At 39.7% G+C, this 17,852-nt stretch overlaps 1 protein-coding gene across 1 annotated transcript; it reads left to right on the top strand.

Moving 5' to 3' along the window:
* The first annotated feature begins 773 nt into the window (after positions 1-773).
* Positions 774-17,772, top strand: PWP2 (PWP2 small subunit processome component). Its single transcript, XM_050333517.1, has 21 exons — positions 774-863; positions 999-1,111; positions 1,849-1,943; positions 2,315-2,414; positions 2,942-3,085; positions 3,554-3,689; positions 4,194-4,414; positions 5,312-5,455; positions 6,183-6,253; positions 6,981-7,117; positions 8,261-8,409; positions 9,042-9,189; positions 10,025-10,175; positions 10,523-10,703; positions 11,640-11,787; positions 12,723-12,831; positions 13,280-13,345; positions 13,722-13,940; positions 15,272-15,422; positions 16,580-16,654; positions 16,808-17,772. The coding sequence occupies exons 1-21, from the start codon at positions 846-848 to the stop codon at positions 16,965-16,967; spliced, it is 2,736 nt and encodes a 911-aa protein (XP_050189474.1). The 5' UTR covers positions 774-845; the 3' UTR covers positions 16,968-17,772.
* Positions 17,773-17,852: the final 80 nt, after the last annotated feature.

Genomic DNA, 17,852 nt, shown 5'->3' with positions numbered 1-17,852 from the left:
GCAGCCTGTTCCAGTGCTCTTCACCCTTAATGGAAAGACATTCTTCCTCGTGTTGAGGTGGAACTTCTTGCGTTTTAGTTAATGGCTCACACTCCTCATGCTGCTCCTGGGTACCAGTGAAAAGAGCCTGGCACCATCCTCTGACACCCGCCTTGGAGATGCTTATAGGTATTGATGAGATCCCCTCTCAGCCTTCTCCTCCCTAGGCTGAACAGGCCCAGCTCCTGCAGTCACCTGGAAGGATTTATGAACAAGAACCACAGTTTTCCTGCCTCGTGGCGGGTTTAACACCCGCAACACCGCCCTGGGGAGGGACGGGGACGGCTGTCGGGGGAGAGATGCGGTCTGTGGATGGAGAAGGGGAGACCGAGGGGACTTCATCGACGTGCGTAAATATCTACAGGGAGGGTGTTAGAGGACGGATCCTCTCAGGGATGCCAACCTATAGAAGAAGAGGCAACGGGCAGAAACGAATTGCACGGGAATTTCCACCTAACCCTGAGGAAGAGCTCCTTTCCTGCGCAGTGGACAAGCACTGCGGCAGGCTGCCCAGAGAGGGCGTGGAGTCTCCCTCTCTGGAGATACTCCAGAGCCATCTGGACACAATCCTGTGCCGTGCTGGCCCTTGAGCAGGGAGGTGGGACCAGACGACCCGGTGTGCTCCATTCCAGTGCTACCGACTGGGCTTAACCCTGAGCCGCTGGGGAGAACCACCCTCAGCAGCTTCTTCCCCTCCCCGGGCCCGCCGCCTCCCCGGGCGCATGTGCGGGATCCCCATCCCTCCTCCCGCCCCTTCCCGGCCGCAGTTCCGCGGCCCCGGCGCTGCCTCCACACGTGGGTCCGCCATGCGCTTCGCCTACCGGGTGAGAGCGGCCGCGGTTCGGCATCCCCTGCTCCCCTTCCCCCCTGCCCCTCTTCCTTCCCCCCTGCCCCTCTTCCTTCACCCTGCTCCCCTCTCTCCCCCGCCCCGCTCACCCTTCCCCTTCCTCCCGCCGCAGTTCTCCGGCCTGCTGGGCACCGTGTACCGCCGCGGCAACCTCAGCTTCACCCGCGATGGAAACTCCCTCCTCAGCCCCGTCGGCAACAGGGTCTCCCTCTTCGACCTCAAGAAGTGAGTGAGTCCCCGGAGCCCGCCGCTTCCCTGCCCCTCGGCCGCCTCCGGCAGGGCTGGGAGGGACGGGGAAGGGCCAGCACCGGGATTTCGGGGGAATAAAGCTCTGAGGAGGTTGTGGAGCCCGACCCGAGGCCGCCTTGTCCATGGTGCTCCCGCACCTCCGGCTCCCGCATCCCGCTGGGGCTCTCCGGGATGCTCGGCCTTCCAAAATGTCCCGGCTTGGCCTTAGAAGGTTATCAGTGGAGTAATACCTGTCGGGGTGTTGCGTGGTGAGAATAGCGTAAGAATGGTGTAAAGGTGTGTTTTAGAAGTAAATGGGGGGAAATTGGTTTGCGTTGGACTTAGTGGTGTGGTTTCCTTGTGTGCTTCTGTTTGTGCTCTCACTCTTGTGTACGACGAAGCTCAGACCGTCATCAGCCTTTCCTGTGTGCCAGGGTTGTGACTGATGCTCCTTGTGCCGGCATTGCAGTCAGGAGCCCATGGCTTATGTAGGATCGATATCCTGAGTTGGAAGGGAACCCTGAGGATCACTGAGTCCAACTCCTGGTCCTGCACAGAACACCCACATAGTTGGTGCTCTTGGGATTGTGACACCTAAAGAAAGTTTTACGTCTGAGTTGATTCTGTACCTTTATCATAGGTATCAGACTATATTTCACCGGTACTGAAGATCACTGTTCTTTCTATGTCCTTGTCCCAAATTTACTGGTTTATATATTTTTTTTTTTTTGTAGTAACAAGTGTGAGACGTTTCCTTTGGCTACACGGCTTAATATTGTGTGCGTGGGGCTCTCTCCAGATGGAAGTCTTGCCATTCTGATTGACGAAGGTACTTTCACAAAGGAGACATTTGTTTCATAAGAGAGAGAAATAAAAATTCAGCCTTGAGAAGTGAATATCTGTGTTGCTAAGTATTCAACCTTAGCACAGGTTAGAAGTGCTCTGCTTTAAAAATTAGGTAGGAATTTTTGGGAAAGAGTTCTTTATTTACAGAACTTAAAAAGAACTTTTTACAGAATTTAGGTACTGTATGTTAGTTTTGTATTTTTCTTCTTAATAATAGTAAGCACACTGCCTTGAAAAATTTCTGAGGAGGTACTTTACCCCCTCCCATTTAAGGAAAGAAACTAAGCTTGCTAGGGTTATGTTTTCTTTAGGAACTTGATTATTTTCATGACTCTTCTTTTTCTGCCCTTACAGAGGGAGCTGCCTTGCTTGTCAGCTTGATTGGTAAATGTGTGATACATCAGTTTTATTTTCACAAGCCAGTTCACAGTGTCAAGTTTTCCCCTGATGGCAAGTAAGTAGAGAGTGCATGCTTTAGAACAAAACAGCAGAAATTACCACTTAAACTAGTTGTGATTATGAAGACAATCTGGGGATGATACCTATTAATGACCTTAGGGAGTTACACTGGCAAGAGGACCATATTAAAGGATATATATATATAACAGGGCTGCACAAGCTTTGTGTTTCTGGAAGTGGCCAATGTATGGAGGTGAAGAGAGGTTGAAATAGAATATCCTGTTTTGAGTGTTTGAATTTTTCCTTTTTTTATTAGAATTGGAGAATAAATATTTGACTGTTCACCTTAGCTGATTTTTACTGAAGGTTTGCTCTTTTACAGTGCATAAGTTGGGGGATAATATCAATCTGCAAATATTTTTTGTTTGTTTTTCACCCAGAAGCAATCTCTTTTTATCGTTTCAGTAGTGCAGGAGCCTTTTTAACATTTTGTTTCATTGTGTTGCAGTCTGTACTGAGCAGTTGTTTGATTCAACAGCTCTGTGTGCAATTCTGCTTTCCCCCTCCCACCCCCTATGACAGGAAATTTGTGGTTACAAAGGACAGCCTTGCTTACCTGTACCATGCTCCTGGGAAGAAACGAGAATTCAATGCATTTGTTCTGGACAAAACCTACTATGGTCCATATGATGAAACAACTTGTATTGACTGGACTGATGATTCCAAGTGAGTGGTTAAACTAAAGCACTGTCCACCTGCACACGTTGTTAATATTTGTATGCAACATTTTCTTTCCTGTTAAGTATTGTACTAGCTTTAAAAACTCTGTCTTCAATTAAAAAATATAATTAGGCAGACTAGAAAGTATGAAATATGCATGTATGGGGGATCATCAGTGGATTGTTGCTTGAAAATGCCTAGTAGTCCATAAAAGGAACATATCTTAGGAGTATGAGCATAGTGAGCATTGACATTCTGAATGTATTTAACTCCTTCTACTTTTGCTGCAGTCACCAACCTCAGTTTACAGCTCTGTTGTGTGTAAAATTACTTTTGAAGCTGTGACTGATGTCTTTGTGCTCAGAACATTCACCCCCCAGTGAAGAGTTTTTCAAACCAGTGTTCTAATTCAAACTACCTCTTTTTTTTCTTGTTGTTTTTTTTTTTTTTTTTTTTGGTTTTTTTTTTTGGTAGATGTTTTGCAGTGGGAAGCAAGGACATGTCTACATGGGTGTTTGGAGCAGAACGATGGGCAAACTTGATCTACTACTCACTTGGAGGGCACAAGGATGTAATTGTGGCTTGCTTTTTTGAAGAGAACAGTCTAGATGTATGTATAATCACACAACATCCTTAAATTTTAATATTTAAATAGTTGAGCAGAGTCTTACCTGTAGGTGACCATTTTGACAATATCTCAGAATTTAGGAAGTGCATGAGCAGTATGTCTGTTGACTCCTCTGCTGTGATCGGGAGTTTACAATTCCATGAATATTTAAGGAAGTAAACTTCAGAATGTGAGTAAGCTATTGAAAACTGCTCCCCTAAAACATGATCGTTTTAAACATGAAAAAATTATTTAGCTGTAATGTTGTCCGGTAATCAAATTACCTTTGGTCCTTGCAAAAAATTTTTGAGAACAGGTAGAGGAAATCACCAGCTCTCAGGATAAGTGAAATTTCCAGATCAAAATACCTCAGATTCTAAGAGGACCAAGTTATATGTTATCCTAACAACAGAGTGCACACTTGCTAACCCTTCTGTGAGTCTGTATTAAGAGTAGAACACAAAGCAGAGATGTTGGACAATAATCATGTTTGTGTTTGTGTTGTAGCTGTACACAATTAGCCAGGATGCAGCTCTCTGCGTGTGGCAGTGTGACACAGAGCTTGATGGCTTGAAGCCCATGCCCCCAAAAGATGCAGCTAAGGAAGAGAATGCAGGAGAAAATGATGAAGAGTTGCTTGAAGAACCAAAGGGTGAAGAAATCCACGGAAAAGCCAATCCAAGTGAACAGGAGACTAGAAATAAGGTTAAATATTCACGTGTTGCAAAGTAAGTGGCTTTCAGTTTTCCACAGTCAGATTTATCTCATGGGGATTTACTGTATAGGGCTTTATTTTCAGCTGTTATTCCTCATTCAAAGCAGAATAAAACTGCCCAGGATTTAAACATTTACTATAGGTCCCATTCTAAATATTTCTGGTAGAACACCTATTTGTCTTATCTTGATTATATGAATTATATCTTGATTATACCTTCCACCTTCAGAACGACGAGTTAATTTTAATAACATAAGAAATACATGTATACATGTTATTGTACAGGTATACGTGTTATTGTTTGAAACTCAAAAAGTGTAATGAGATCTTTATTACAGTACCCTCGAAGTCTAGAGGCTTTGATTTCTTGCAGGAAGGGATTGGTTGACTTCAGGAGGTTACAGCAACATTTGATATACTTGAGTGTTCTTGGGCTCCCCCGCTGTGAAGGAGGTAGAAAGGAAGTATCCTGCCCCAACCCAGGTTTGAATTAGCCTTAGTGAACTTCCAGACTGAAGGAATTTGGAGTATACAATGTTAAGAGGACTCATGTACAGAAGAATAACCAGTGGATTGACATTAGATGATCAAAAGGGCTGTTCCTTTAAGGTTAACTTTTAGTCCCTTTCACTGCACGTGATGAGGTGTCACTTCTGATTATCAGATCGTTGTATCAGTGGTGAACATTGAGAAAAAAGGAGAATCAGTTTTCACTAGCTTTGTAAAGTGCCATATTTTTAAAGTGTGTTTTATATAAAGTACATATATTTAGCAATTTCTGGAACTCCTGCTTTTCAGCATTATTATAGGAGACCTTGATCAAAATATTTGGCCTATGTTGAAATGCAGCTCTAACAGCGCAATTTTCTTTTGCATTCACCTTGCTTCCTTCTCATTTCTTTGGTGCCAGGTATTTTTTCAATAAAGAGGGAGATTTTAATAACCTGACATCTGCAGCCTATCACAAGAAAACACACCTTTTAGTCACTGGTTTTGCCTCTGGAATCTTTCACCTCCACGAGCTTCCAGAATTCAATCTGATCCACTCCTTGAGGTGAGGTATGGGGTTGTCACTGTTACTAGTTTGGGGGAGTTTCTTGTTTGTTTGGCTGAGGACACACCATGTTTAATAGTGAAGGATGAATAAACAGAGAGCAAAAATCCTAAGACATGAGTATCTGTTTAGTACTATTAGTTCTGGAAAGGCAGAATTGTAAATTTATGTAATAAATACCATATAACTCCATTCTGTAGGATTTTATGGAAAAATGAGGTCTGAATGAGAAAGCTATTCAGAAGTTCCTAGTTATTGGCTGTAGATTTCTTCAGCAATGTGGACTTCCTTGTTTTTAGTTTCTCTGTAGAAATTAGTAGCTGAAAAAAGAGTTCTGCATATGTAAAATTTTCTGTAAATTGTCTCTAAGTTGAAAAAATAAAATCATAATTCTTTTCCATAGCTGTAGGATACCAGATAAAGAATTTTTATGTCCAAAAAACCTTTTTTTTTTCTTATATGTTGTGCTCTGTGCTGGTAAGTACATCTTTGGGATGCAGATACTCTGCCTTCATTCCAAATAAGGCAGCAATGTCTGTTTGGTAGTTTTGAGTATAACAAAAAGAAAAAAAAAATGTATGAGGCTTTTGCTGTTACAGTGGTACAGAAGTTCAGTAAAGTGATCAAACAACTTGCTTGAACAGGGATAATAAAGATTAGACTTGAAGTTTTATTGCACAAGATGTGAAAACACAATTTTGTTTACTGGATATTTCTTGTACTTCAGTATTTCAGACCAAAGGATAGCTTCTATTTCTATCAACTGCACTGGGGACTGGATTGCCTTTGGATGCTCAGGTTTGTCAAATTTTGGGGGGGTCTCTGTTCATGGAAAAATGAGGAATATGGTGGGTGTGCCAGCCCAAATTCCTCTTACTGATCTTGACTCCAAATGTTAAAGTCTTGTTAATGATATGTGTTCTCATATCTAGATGGAGTAAAACCAGTATCCCTAATTAGTCTCTCCTCACAGAATTCTTGTGATTCAGGAAAATATTTTGTTGACGAAGGAAAAAATAAATGTTTCAAATATGAAAACCCAAGCAGAGTTAGGGTAAAGCCCATATCCCTTGTAGTTTGTAATATGCTTTCATTCTGGGCCATTCAGTCTTCCTTTGCCACTTGCTGCACATCCCATATCACAAACCTGCCTGGATGTTTCAGCATTCCCACCCAGTCCTTAACGATTTGCATGGAAACCAAGCCCATACCCTTTTATGCAGCCCTGCTTTTCTTTCCAGCTCATTTATCAGCTGGTTGGTAGCACTGCTGCTGTAGTATTGAGAACGTTAACCCAAGTAGCAGCTCCTGGTTGTTGAGGAAAGTTGCCTTGAAGTTACAACAGAGAAAAGGCTTTTATTAGGATTGAAAGATGCAGAGTGCAACCTGTCTGCATCAATCTTTTGGTTTTGTTTTGTGTTTTTTTTTTTTTTTATTACATTGCTTGCAATTGTGTGTTTTGTGACTTGCATTTGCAGGGTCATTGTGTTCCTAATTCTGGTCAGTCCTTCTGCTGTGGTTACAGGTTTGGGTCAGCTCCTGGTGTGGGAATGGCAAAGTGAATCCTATGTGCTGAAGCAGCAGGGGCATTTCAACAGCATGGTTTCCTTGGCATATTCTCCAGATGGACAGTACATAGCAACTGGAGGGGAGGATGGGAAAGTAAGTGGGGAAATATTCCTGGAATATGAACTGAAGTGTTAATAACATAGTAAGCAGCTTGACTTTCCTTTTTGTTTCAAAAGCTCTGTTACTTTTCTTAATATAAAGCAATGATTTTGCATCATCACTTCTTAAATGTTTTTGGTTTTTTTCTCTAGAGCATGTATATTTTGATTTATTATTACTAGTGTCAGCAAATTACATCACATATGCTTTTTAGCAGATGGTTTTTTTAATTATTACAGATCCACTCACCATAAACACCAAAATGTCTAATTCATCAAATGTTGATTCACATATGCTCGTGGTGGTTCCATGACACTTTGGGATGAATGAACTTCAGTCACCCAGATTCATGCCCTCTTAATTGTTTTTCATATGAAATGAATTTCAAATTATTTATGAAAGTGCAACTTTTTCTTTTTAAGTGCACCATTCCAGCAGCTTCTTGTTAAAAAAAAAAAAATTACTTTCTCATAGGTGACTTGAAGTGAAATGCTATGCTATGGGTGCAGGTACTTTTTTATTTTTTTAAAGATATTTTGTAGAGCAATCCCACAATGTCTTGGCACTTAAATGGAACAACAATAGCAGCTGATTTCCAGTCAATACTTTTTGAGCGTCAGAAGAAAATCTGCCACTTCGTGGCTTATGCCATTTGGGTTCAAAACTGGCCAAGCCCCTGAAGTCTCAACGTGCAGAAAACTAAATACATAATTTTTTTCATAGTTTTTGTTCAGGGAAAAAGCCCAACTGAAATATCATCTCAGTTGTAACTTCTGCGATGGCTTCACAGTTGGTTTTGAATTTGACACTTGTCTTACCCATGGCAGTACAAAGCTTGGAAGCTGAAGATGCTCACCAAGCATTACAGCTCTCCTTGAAAACTAACTTTGTTTCAGTTCTTTTTTTGTATCTCCCCTTGGATTTTCCTGTAGCAAATGTGTCTTTAGCAGTTTAAAGTTAAGCTCTGACCTTTTTACTTCACTTCCACAGAATTCCTTACTGATAATATTGGAAGTCTTTTATGCTATTGCAGAGTTCTAGAACTAGTTTTTCTTTCCTCTTCTGCTGCCTTACCCTGACTGTCTGTCTGAACCAATTATGGAGATTCTAAGAAGTCTTTTCTTGTCTCTCTTGCAGGTGAAAGTGTGGAACACTTCAAGCAGCTTTTGTTTTGTCACGTTTACAGAACACACCAGCGGTGTAACTGCTGTAACTTTCACTTCCACTGGTTATGTTGTTTTGAGTGCTTCCCTTGATGGAACAGTGCGTGCCTTTGATCTGCACAGGTAACTCTTCATAAGAGCTTTTGTGTCTCATTTAGTCTTCAGCTTTCACGTCCCCCCCCCCAAAATACAGCAAAGTGCTGATTGCTCGTTTGTTGTGAGTACTGCCTTGTTGAGTTTTGGTTCAGCCTTTGATTTAAATTTAGGTGATAATTAGGAATCCTGTCACTCCATGCAGTTTCTGTGAAGAAAATTCTGGAAGAAGTTTTCTCAGGGAAGCTGGAAATTCAGTAGGATCATTGTCTGGCTCTACTCAAATGGGAAGATGGCACTTGACTAACTGAACACCTGCCGTAGTTTTAGTGGTTGAGCTGTTATAATACAACTGTGCACAGAGCTGGATGTATAAGCAAGCCCATATTTTCTAAAAAATTAAACATACACTATTTAATAGAAGAGAGCTCCTCTCTTTGAGTATTTTTGGCTCCTATTTCTGCAGAGTTTTTAATACTTCTTTTGAATCTTGGAATCGTGCTGAGGCATCAGATCTAATTTTATACATAGAGTATTTTTTCTGTAGATAGTGTAAAAGACTTTACAAATACAAAATGAAATCCCATTTTAAATAAGTTTGTGAAACATACCTTTCAATCTACCTAAAGTGTTCTCATGATGTATTTCCACGCCTACCACAGATACCGCAATTTCCGCACCTTTACGTCCCCACGACCAAGTCAGTTCTCTTGTTTGGCTGTGGACTCCAGTGGGGAGATTGTGTCAGCTGGTTCCCAGGATTCCTTTGAAATATTCATCTGGTCAATGCAGAGTGGGAGGCTGCTGGATGTAAGGACCTACAATGTTGGGCTTGAATTTAACACAATATAAATTGTGGTGATACTCAGTAACTTTGGGATTGATCAGAGGGTTTCAGTACAACAGGAAGTGGTTTCATTACATTCGAAAACTGGAGCTGCACTATGTTTCTCACAGGATTTTTTTAATTTTTTTATTTATTGCATGGAAATTACATTGAATTTATGTGTGAAATAATAGTTTTTAGAATTTTTGAGTAATGAGCTCTTTCTTGTTGATAAGGTAACAACAGTATTGTTGAGCTAACGCAGGGTCATTAGAGTCTTTCCCTCCAGCAGTTGTTCAGAGATGTTCTTTTCTACACATTTTCTGCAGGTAATGGAGAAATTTTAGGTGCTGCATTAAGACCAATACAGATTTCATGGAGGGTTTTGCTGGAGCAGAGCAGGGGCATAAAAATCTGTATTACTCTTACAGTTTTTATTAGTGTTTTCTGAAGTGTTTTCAACTGCAGGGGATACGAATTCTCAGAGCAATGACTTGTTTTTTCATAGTAGGTCTGATTGTTCTGATTAGAGGGGGGAAAATGGTACACTGCGTTCCTAAGTCTTGGTCTCTAAAGAGGCTGTATATGCATAGGAGTAGTTGTAGATATCTATATAGTGGAAATAGAGTGTCTATATTGTGAAATTAAAAAGTTTAGAATCACTGGTGTGTATCATGCCACGTGTCCAAAAGTGATCTCAGGCATGTGTTGACAAGTTAGGCATGGTTTAATGGCTATATCTGGAGTTTACTGAATGCAGACTACATGAATTTCAGTTTCTTTCACCTAATTCCGTTTTGCCTTGTGTTCTCTTCCTAGGTCTTAGCAGGCCATGAGGGTCCCATCAGCAGTTTGTCCTTTAACCCAATGAAGTGTGTTCTAGCCAGTGCCTCTTGGGATAAAACAGTCAAGTTATGGGATATGTTAGACAGCTGGAGAACTAAGGAGACACTAATAATGAACTCAGATGGTAATATTTTATTTCATTTTGCATCTTATATCAAATATAAAAGTATCATCTAAAATATTTCAGTGATGAACAGAAGAACGTGTCAAATACGGACAGACTCATTCTTGATCATAAAACCCAAAAGCTGAGATATCTCACTATAGTACTTGGTTAACAGTGCTATATATATTTTAATTTAATACTATCTCTAGCTTTAGAATTAGCTAAATATGTGTATGTTCGGTGAAAAAAGTACAGTCATACTGGTTACACTTAAGCGTTTTTTGGTAGTTGAGGTAAGATCCTAGAAAAACCTTCTTAGAAAAATGTCTGACTGCATTTTTAACTGTTAATTAAATTCTTTGCAGTTCTCGTTGTTGCTTTCCGTCCTGACGGCAAGGAGCTCGCAGTGGCTGCTTTGGATGGACAGATAACATTTTGGGATCATGAAAATGCAGTGCAGACTGGCTCAATTGAGGGAAGGCACGATCTTCAGATGGGGAGGAAGGAGCTTGATAAAATAACTGCCAAGCAGGCGGCCAAGGGCAAGTATGTACATGGGGTTGCAGTGAAAAGAGGGTGCCACACTGGGTTGTTTGTGAATTGTTTCTTTCCATTTGTTTTCTACATGAAGATTTCAGAGTTTTATCTGCTTTTCAGATATTTTGATTCTGATGCTGTATTTTAAAACACTGCCTGACTTGACATCTGGGTGACTCCTTTTTGTCTTTTGCTGTGTTCATCCACTGCTCAGCATCATTTTGAGCATGTGTATTTTTTTTGTCAGTTGGATTCCCAGCAAAATATCAACCTTTTCATGACGAAGTTGTTCATTTGCTATGTGATAGGTTTTTAAGTGAATGTCTTGTTTCAGAAGTACTAGCATGTAACTATTAGCATGCAGAAATTACTTCATTTTTTAAAAAACGTTAATACAGTGTGGGGTTTATTACATGCTGCTGTGCATGGGCAGTAATGTTTAAAGGCAAGTTGAATTCATGTGCTGTCAAAAAGAATAATGTAAAAGTCATGTTTCGTTCTGCTCCTTTTCCTTTTTTTTTTTTCTCATATTACTCCCACTCAAAATTAAAAAAAGAAACAATGGCTTTTTGAAAAGAAAAAAAATATGGTTTTTTTGGTGATGAGCTCTCAACCTTTTCTTTAAAACAGGTCATGACATTGGTTTTTCTTTAGCTCCTCTGCCCATCCTCGGTGTTGTGTAAGGTGTAGTTGAGAGCTCATTCACTGAGCTGGGACCCAGAATCAGTAGAATGAAAGTACTTAAAAAGCTGAAGTTCTAAATTGTTTGTGATTCATAGTAAAACACCAAGGATTTGTTTGTGCTGAATGATTTTGTATGTTAAGTGCATACTGTATGATTGAAAACCTCCACTTTTTTCATGGAATGGTCATTCTCTGTCTTTACACTGTACTCTTCTGCCCAGATGTGACAGTGAATTTACTGCTTTCTCTTTTCTTTACCAGATCTTTTACTACTCTGTGTTACTCAGCAGATGGTCAGTCAGTTCTGGCAGGTGGATTGTCAAAATTTGTCTGTATATATAATGTCAAGGAACAGATTCTTATGAAAAAATTTGAAATCTCATGCAACCATTCTTTAGATGCAATGGAGGTACGTGAGCACAGGAGTCTTTTTTTCTTTCATTCCTCCACCCCCACAAGACTTTGGTTTTGGTATAACATCTCATTAAGTGTGATTCATGAGTGTTTTGTTAAGCATGGGTTCATTGTCTTGGTTTTGTGGAGGAGAGGGGTAAGGAAATATTTCTCAGAAAACAGAATTAATTCCTGACAGTCAGCTAGCTACAGTTTTGCCAAACTGTAGTGGGTTTGTATTGAATAAGCAGAACTCTCAAACATACTAAGTTACTTGTCACTAAACTTAAAACTGAAGTGAAAATTTAAATTCTTAACATTTTATACTGAACTAACTCCCTGGATGCCAGTTGTTTGTGTTGGCAAAGAAATGAAGGATTTTATTGTGGAGACAGAACATCAACACTGACCTTTATTCAGAAACTCTGTTTCTGAATATTGCCAAATGCAAAATTAAATTCCTCCAAATGTAAAGTAAGTGATGAAAATCATCAGAAGGAAAATAATTCCAGAAAACCTTTTCAACACCCCTTTACCTGGAAGAGTGATGGTTGTTGCAGAGACTGTTGTTCCAAGTGTTCTTGTTAGACCACAGTGGTTTGCAAAGCAGAGTTTGGTTCTCTGCTGCCCTCAGTTGTGCTCTCACTGCTCAGCACATGGCTTAAAAGGATAGCAGCTGAAAAAGAACCCTGGAAGGGATGGATTTAAAAATGGGGGCAGGGAGGTCCCTAAAATCTCATTTGCACACTTGTCTGGCCACACAGCCCTTCTATTAGCACAGGGCAGTTATGGAGCCTGAATGGCAAAAGGAGCAGGGCTGCAGGTGAGGAAACAAAACAGTGCATCTCTGGAGTAAACAACATTGTAATGATGTGAAACCACCCTCTAAACTGGGTTGGACTGTTTGAGAGGAGATTCAGTGCTCTGAATGGAACTTGTTTGTTTTCCTAGGAATACTTAGATCGGAGAAAAATGACTGAATTTGGCAGCTTGGCTCTGATTGATGAAGGGGGTGGAGGTGATGATGGTGTTGCAATTCCTCTTCCTGGAGTAAAGAGAGGTATGGCTTTGGCTTTGCTCCTCTTGTTGCTAGTTTTGTGTGGACCAAAACCTTTGACATAGAAAAGAAGAGTTTGATTTGTTGAGCTCAGTTTTAACATTAGGATTACCTGGATGTTCTCTAGACACGAGGATCTGTCACACAAGTTTTCAGCTGATATATGGGTGGATCCTTTTGCACAGTAGAAGCAACAGGAAACAGGAGGTACAGGGATCTCCTGGATAAGGAACCCAGCAGTCCTGATTTAATTTTCAAAGAGCAAAATTCAGTCCCACTACTTGAGCTGTAGGCTGATCTCTCAGGTGTGGACTGTGCCTTATCCAGGCTTTAACTCTGCCAGTTTTTGCCCTGTTCTGCATTATTTAAAGGTAACATCATAGTTAGAGTTGATAACTAGACTGTGAACTTTTAGTGAACATACTGAATCACTTCTAAACTTCTCTTTTAGGTGACATGAGTTACCGGCACTTTAAACCTGAAATAAGAGTGACTTGTGTGCGATTCTCTCCTACAGGTGAGTGTCGACAATTAATTTAGGTTGTTTGCATTCCTTATGAAACAATCAAAAGAGCGGAGCATTGGAGGAGTAATAACAAAGTGCAAATGCCCTGGAGATCTTTGCAGATGTAGCATAGTGCTGCTAGGTTCAGAGACTGGTTTTCTGTGCAGGGCGTAATTTAGGAAACTTAAGTGTGTGTCACCTTGAGCTGGTGTTTCTTACAAACATTGTCCTTGCTGACAGGTCCATCCAAGGTGCAGTTTTCAATCTTACCCACTTCTTGCAAACAAATGCAAACAAACAGTCATCTGTTCATCCTTAGTCTTGTGTTTCCATTCTAGAAGACCCATCTTCATTAAATATTTGTTAAATATCGTTACTTGTCTTCTAGGACGAAGCTGGGCAGCCACCACCACAGAGGGTCTTCTGATCTATTCACTGGACTCTGGACTGATTTTTGATCCTTTTGAGCTGGATGTTGATGTCACACCCAGCAACATACACAAAACACTGCGCCAGAAGGAGTACACTATGGCCATCATCATGGCCTTCAAGCTGAATGAAAAGAAATTAATTCAGGAGGTCATAGAGGCTGTTCCTAGCAGTGAAGGTGAGTGGATCTTCCATGGAATTCGGCTGAGCTAGCTGTAAGCAGAGACGTGTAACCCAAAATAAGTTGAAGCATTAGGTTTGTTCAGTCTTCAGAAGAAAAGGGGAATATTTTTACTGTCTTCAAGTGCCTAACGGCACTTTAAAGAAGAAAGAAGAAAAGTAAGAAGGCAGAACCAGACTTGGAGTTGCGCAGTGATGCACCAATAGGCAATAGATCTCTTGCACACTGGGAAATTCCAACCAGAAATTAAAACCAGTTATATTATGTTGGGGTTAGTTAAAAACTGTTGTTACCCCAGTGAAAGGTATTTATTTCCTTCCAGTGTTTCATCTAGAACAAATAAAAATTCCTTTAATCTAGTTAAAATATGCTCTTGTGTGAAGTCAGATGTGTTGCAAGACAAGAGCTTTGTAGGATTTTCTTACCTTATTCCCCAGGCAGCAAGCCTGATGATTTACCCTGACATGCATAATTATCTTTTGCATGCCTGAGTTGACATAATGGTGTTTCCCTCTGTCTGGCAATGCTTAGCTCTCTTTTACTGAAGCTATCAAAAACTCTCTATGTACATGGGCAAGACTGGGTAATTAGCAGGTGGATACCCAAACCTCAGGAGCAGATGATGAGGCCTGCAATTTTCAGGTGATGTAATCCACTGCTAGCAGAGTGAAATGTGTGCTGGTTTCTTTAAAAGCAGAGTGTTTTTTTCACAGCTGAATGTCACATAGGCCGGTGGAGCGGTGGCTGCAGAGAATGGGACTTGGTTATTTTTGAAGGATTATATATAATGAAGTCATCATAGCTACATGTGAGATTATTTTGAATACTTATAAATTGTGTTTCTTTGTGCTACACAATTGCTGACAGCATTCAGACATTTCCTCTGTGGGCAGGTGACTTTGCTGTCTTTTCAAGTGTCCTTTATTGCCTCTGACCATTGTGCATAACTAATTCCACTGAATACAGAAATTTGTGTGAAGTCAGACTTGACTAAAGTCTGTTACAATGAAAGAGTAGGATTGGACGGGGAAAGTTGAAGTTCCGAAGGAGGGCTAGTAGGGATAATTGTCTGTTAGGAGGAAGAACTTGTGGAGGGAAGAGTTCTTGCTTTTATATACAGGAGTGATTGGAAGGCTGAAAGAGGGAAGACTTGTCTCCTGAGAGACTGTGGTACTTTAACCTGAATTACAGCTCTAAATATCAAACAATTGCCAAGACAGTGCCACCTTCTCCTTCCCCTTATGTTTTCCCATGGTCTCTTTCATGTTACTCCAGATAGTAATTCAACTCTATTGAATGTCTCTGGGCTTTTTTCCCTTCTTGCACAGTTGATGTTGTCTGCTCATCGCTCCCAGACCTGTATGTGGAGAAATTATTGGAGTTCCTGGCCTCTGCGTTTGAGACCTCGTGTCACTTAGAGTTCTATCTTATTTGGGCTCATAAGCTGCTCATGCTGCATGGGCAGAAACTGAAAACAAGGTGAGATCTTGTGAAAGTCTAAATGCTCACAAGCATATTAAAATTAAAACCTGTCAGTTTTTACTTAACACTTACTGACGTTCTAGATAATGCATACACAACAATTATTTAATTTTTACAATTTCTTTACTAATGTTAAAAGTAATGGTTTGGACTTGATATTAAAGATCTCTTCCAACCTGAATGTTTTTATGCTTCTAAAAAGTGTATATGATAGAACTGGAATACACTACTGGATTTGTGAAAATATACTGCAAAAACATTTTCAGGTCTAACAGATAAAGCTTTGCACAGCTTGCTTAGCCTATAAATACATAAAGATTTCAAGAGTTACAGTAGGTTTGACAATTGAGTTTTTAAACAATTATGTATCTTAAATGTCACGGAAAGGTAATTGGCAGGTACTGACTGCACTTATTTTATAACTATTTTTTAAGTATATATATATATAAAATACATATATATATATATATATAAAAGCTTGTGATTAGAGCATGAACTCTTAGCTGCTAGTACTCAGCTTTCCTATATAGTTCTCTACCACTGCTTGTGCCTGGTCTGTGAATTATATTCAGCCCACCCATAGTATAGAATTTATGGGCATTTAGGAACAAAATAAGGCAAATGTACAAATTTAAAATGGGCTGAGAGATAATATGAGAGAGAGTCCTGCAGGTTAAACACCAGTGCATTGTGTAACTCTGTCCTTGCTTCAACGTTGGTATTAATGTTTTAGTTACTGGAATGACTGGAAGAAATTTTCTCCTTTTGTTGCTGTTCAAGTAGAAGAGGATGATTTAAAACAAACTCTTCCTTGTTCAGAAAGTGTTGTAGTACTGGGAAGGAACTGTCATTGCTACCAGCAAGCAGAATTAGTTCTTCAAGCTGCAGTTTGACATTAGAAGAAGATATTTCTGGCATTGCTTGTATCGAGTATTACTTATTATTACATTATATTGCTTGTATTACTTGTGTTGAGTACTGTGACCTTATTGAGGGAAGAGTCAAAAGCAAACAGCTTTTGTTTATTTAGTATACCTTACAAAGTTTGCTCTGAAAAGTTAACATGTATGCTTGTTAAAATCTAGAGACTACAAAAAGGATTTCCATATGTAAAAATGAATTGCACTGCAAATTGTGTGTTTTCTCCATTCCAGGTCAGTGAAGCTGCTCCCTGTGATTCAGTTCCTCCAGAAAAGCATCCAGCGTCATTTCGAAGATGTTTCAAAACTGTACGTGTTGTTACATTTAAACTTTTAAATCAAAAACTTGGAGTAAGCATGTTATTAGAACCAGAGAATTTGAGGCAGCCTTCTGCTAGAAGTGTTTTTATTTTGGAGGAGACCAGAATCTTGTTTCTCACATGTTCCTGTTTATTTTGACAGCTGTGAATGGAACATCTACAACATCAAATACGCCCTGGCCATTTCACAACAGCGGGGCATGAAACGTCTGGCAGAAGAAACATCAGTAGATGAAGAAGAGTTGGATTCTGACAGCGATTATCTTATGAGAGAGGTTCATAAAGACAAATTGAGTTCCTAGTTACTCTGCATGAGAGGGGAAAAAACCTCAGGCAGTATTTTATGCAGTGGTATTCACTGAGAATGAGTGGCCCTCATAGTGGCATCATTTGAGCTCTTCCCAACGATGTGGATGGAGTTACATGTGAGTTGGGGGGGAGGAATAGGATAGGCAAAGTGCCATCCGTGGCATAAATTGTGTACCCTTTGGCTGTAAACTCAACAGCATTGATTTCTTGTTGATTTCTTTTTTTTTTTTTTAATAATTCCTGATTTCAAACAAGGAAAAAAAAAAGTATTCTTAGTGAAGTTAAAAGTACGGCTGGAAGAAGTTTATTAGAAGTGCTTTGTACGTTAAGTTTTGTGAGTTTTGTAATGCAGTCTTGTCATACATTGGACTGGTTTTTTTATCCTTTTTAAAAATCATTCTTAATTGGAGGTATGTCTGTTGCTCTCAACTTGTTTTAAATGTTGCTTTACTTGGATTTAATATATACATATTTCTGGAACAGTTTTCTTAGTTCTCTAACTTCCAAATCTGATGAAGGTTCAATAATGAGGATAAATGTTACATCCATAGCAATGACTATGAAAGAATTATTTACTGTGATGTACAAATCTTGAAGAGGTTTAATTAAGAACCTCGAGATAACGGTAGTAAAAAATTTGTTCAGACAATACCAACTCAATAATGTAATTTAAACTTTAAGAGAATGTGTTACAAATGTGGTTGGGTTTTGTTTTTATTTTTTCAGATCAAAACTTTTTCCTTGTTTTGTTGGAGTTTTTTATGTTGTTTACTAGCACATTAAAATCTGGACTTTTTATTTCCTTGGGTTTTTTTTTTTTATGAATTGGTGGGAAAATTGACCACTAACAACAGTGAGATCCTGAATAACAAAGAACT

Source organism: Myiozetetes cayanensis, unplaced genomic scaffold (genome assembly GCF_022539395.1).
Source record: "Myiozetetes cayanensis isolate MyiCay16 unplaced genomic scaffold, myiCay2020 scf5-8, whole genome shotgun sequence".
NCBI classification, from domain to species: domain Eukaryota; kingdom Metazoa; phylum Chordata; class Aves; order Passeriformes; family Tyrannidae; genus Myiozetetes; species Myiozetetes cayanensis.
This window is presented reverse-complemented; position numbering and strand designations above follow the sequence as displayed.

Bases quoted from the DNA above. Each gene is read 5' to 3' on its own strand.
- PWP2 (XM_050333517.1), top strand. The intron at 9,190-10,024 runs GTAAGGACCTAC...TTCTCTTCCTAG, and splicing joins AGAGTGGGAGGCTGCTGGAT to GTCTTAGCAGGCCATGAGGG. The intron at 10,704-11,639 runs GTATGTACATGG...TTTCTTTACCAG, and splicing joins AAGCAGGCGGCCAAGGGCAA to ATCTTTTACTACTCTGTGTT.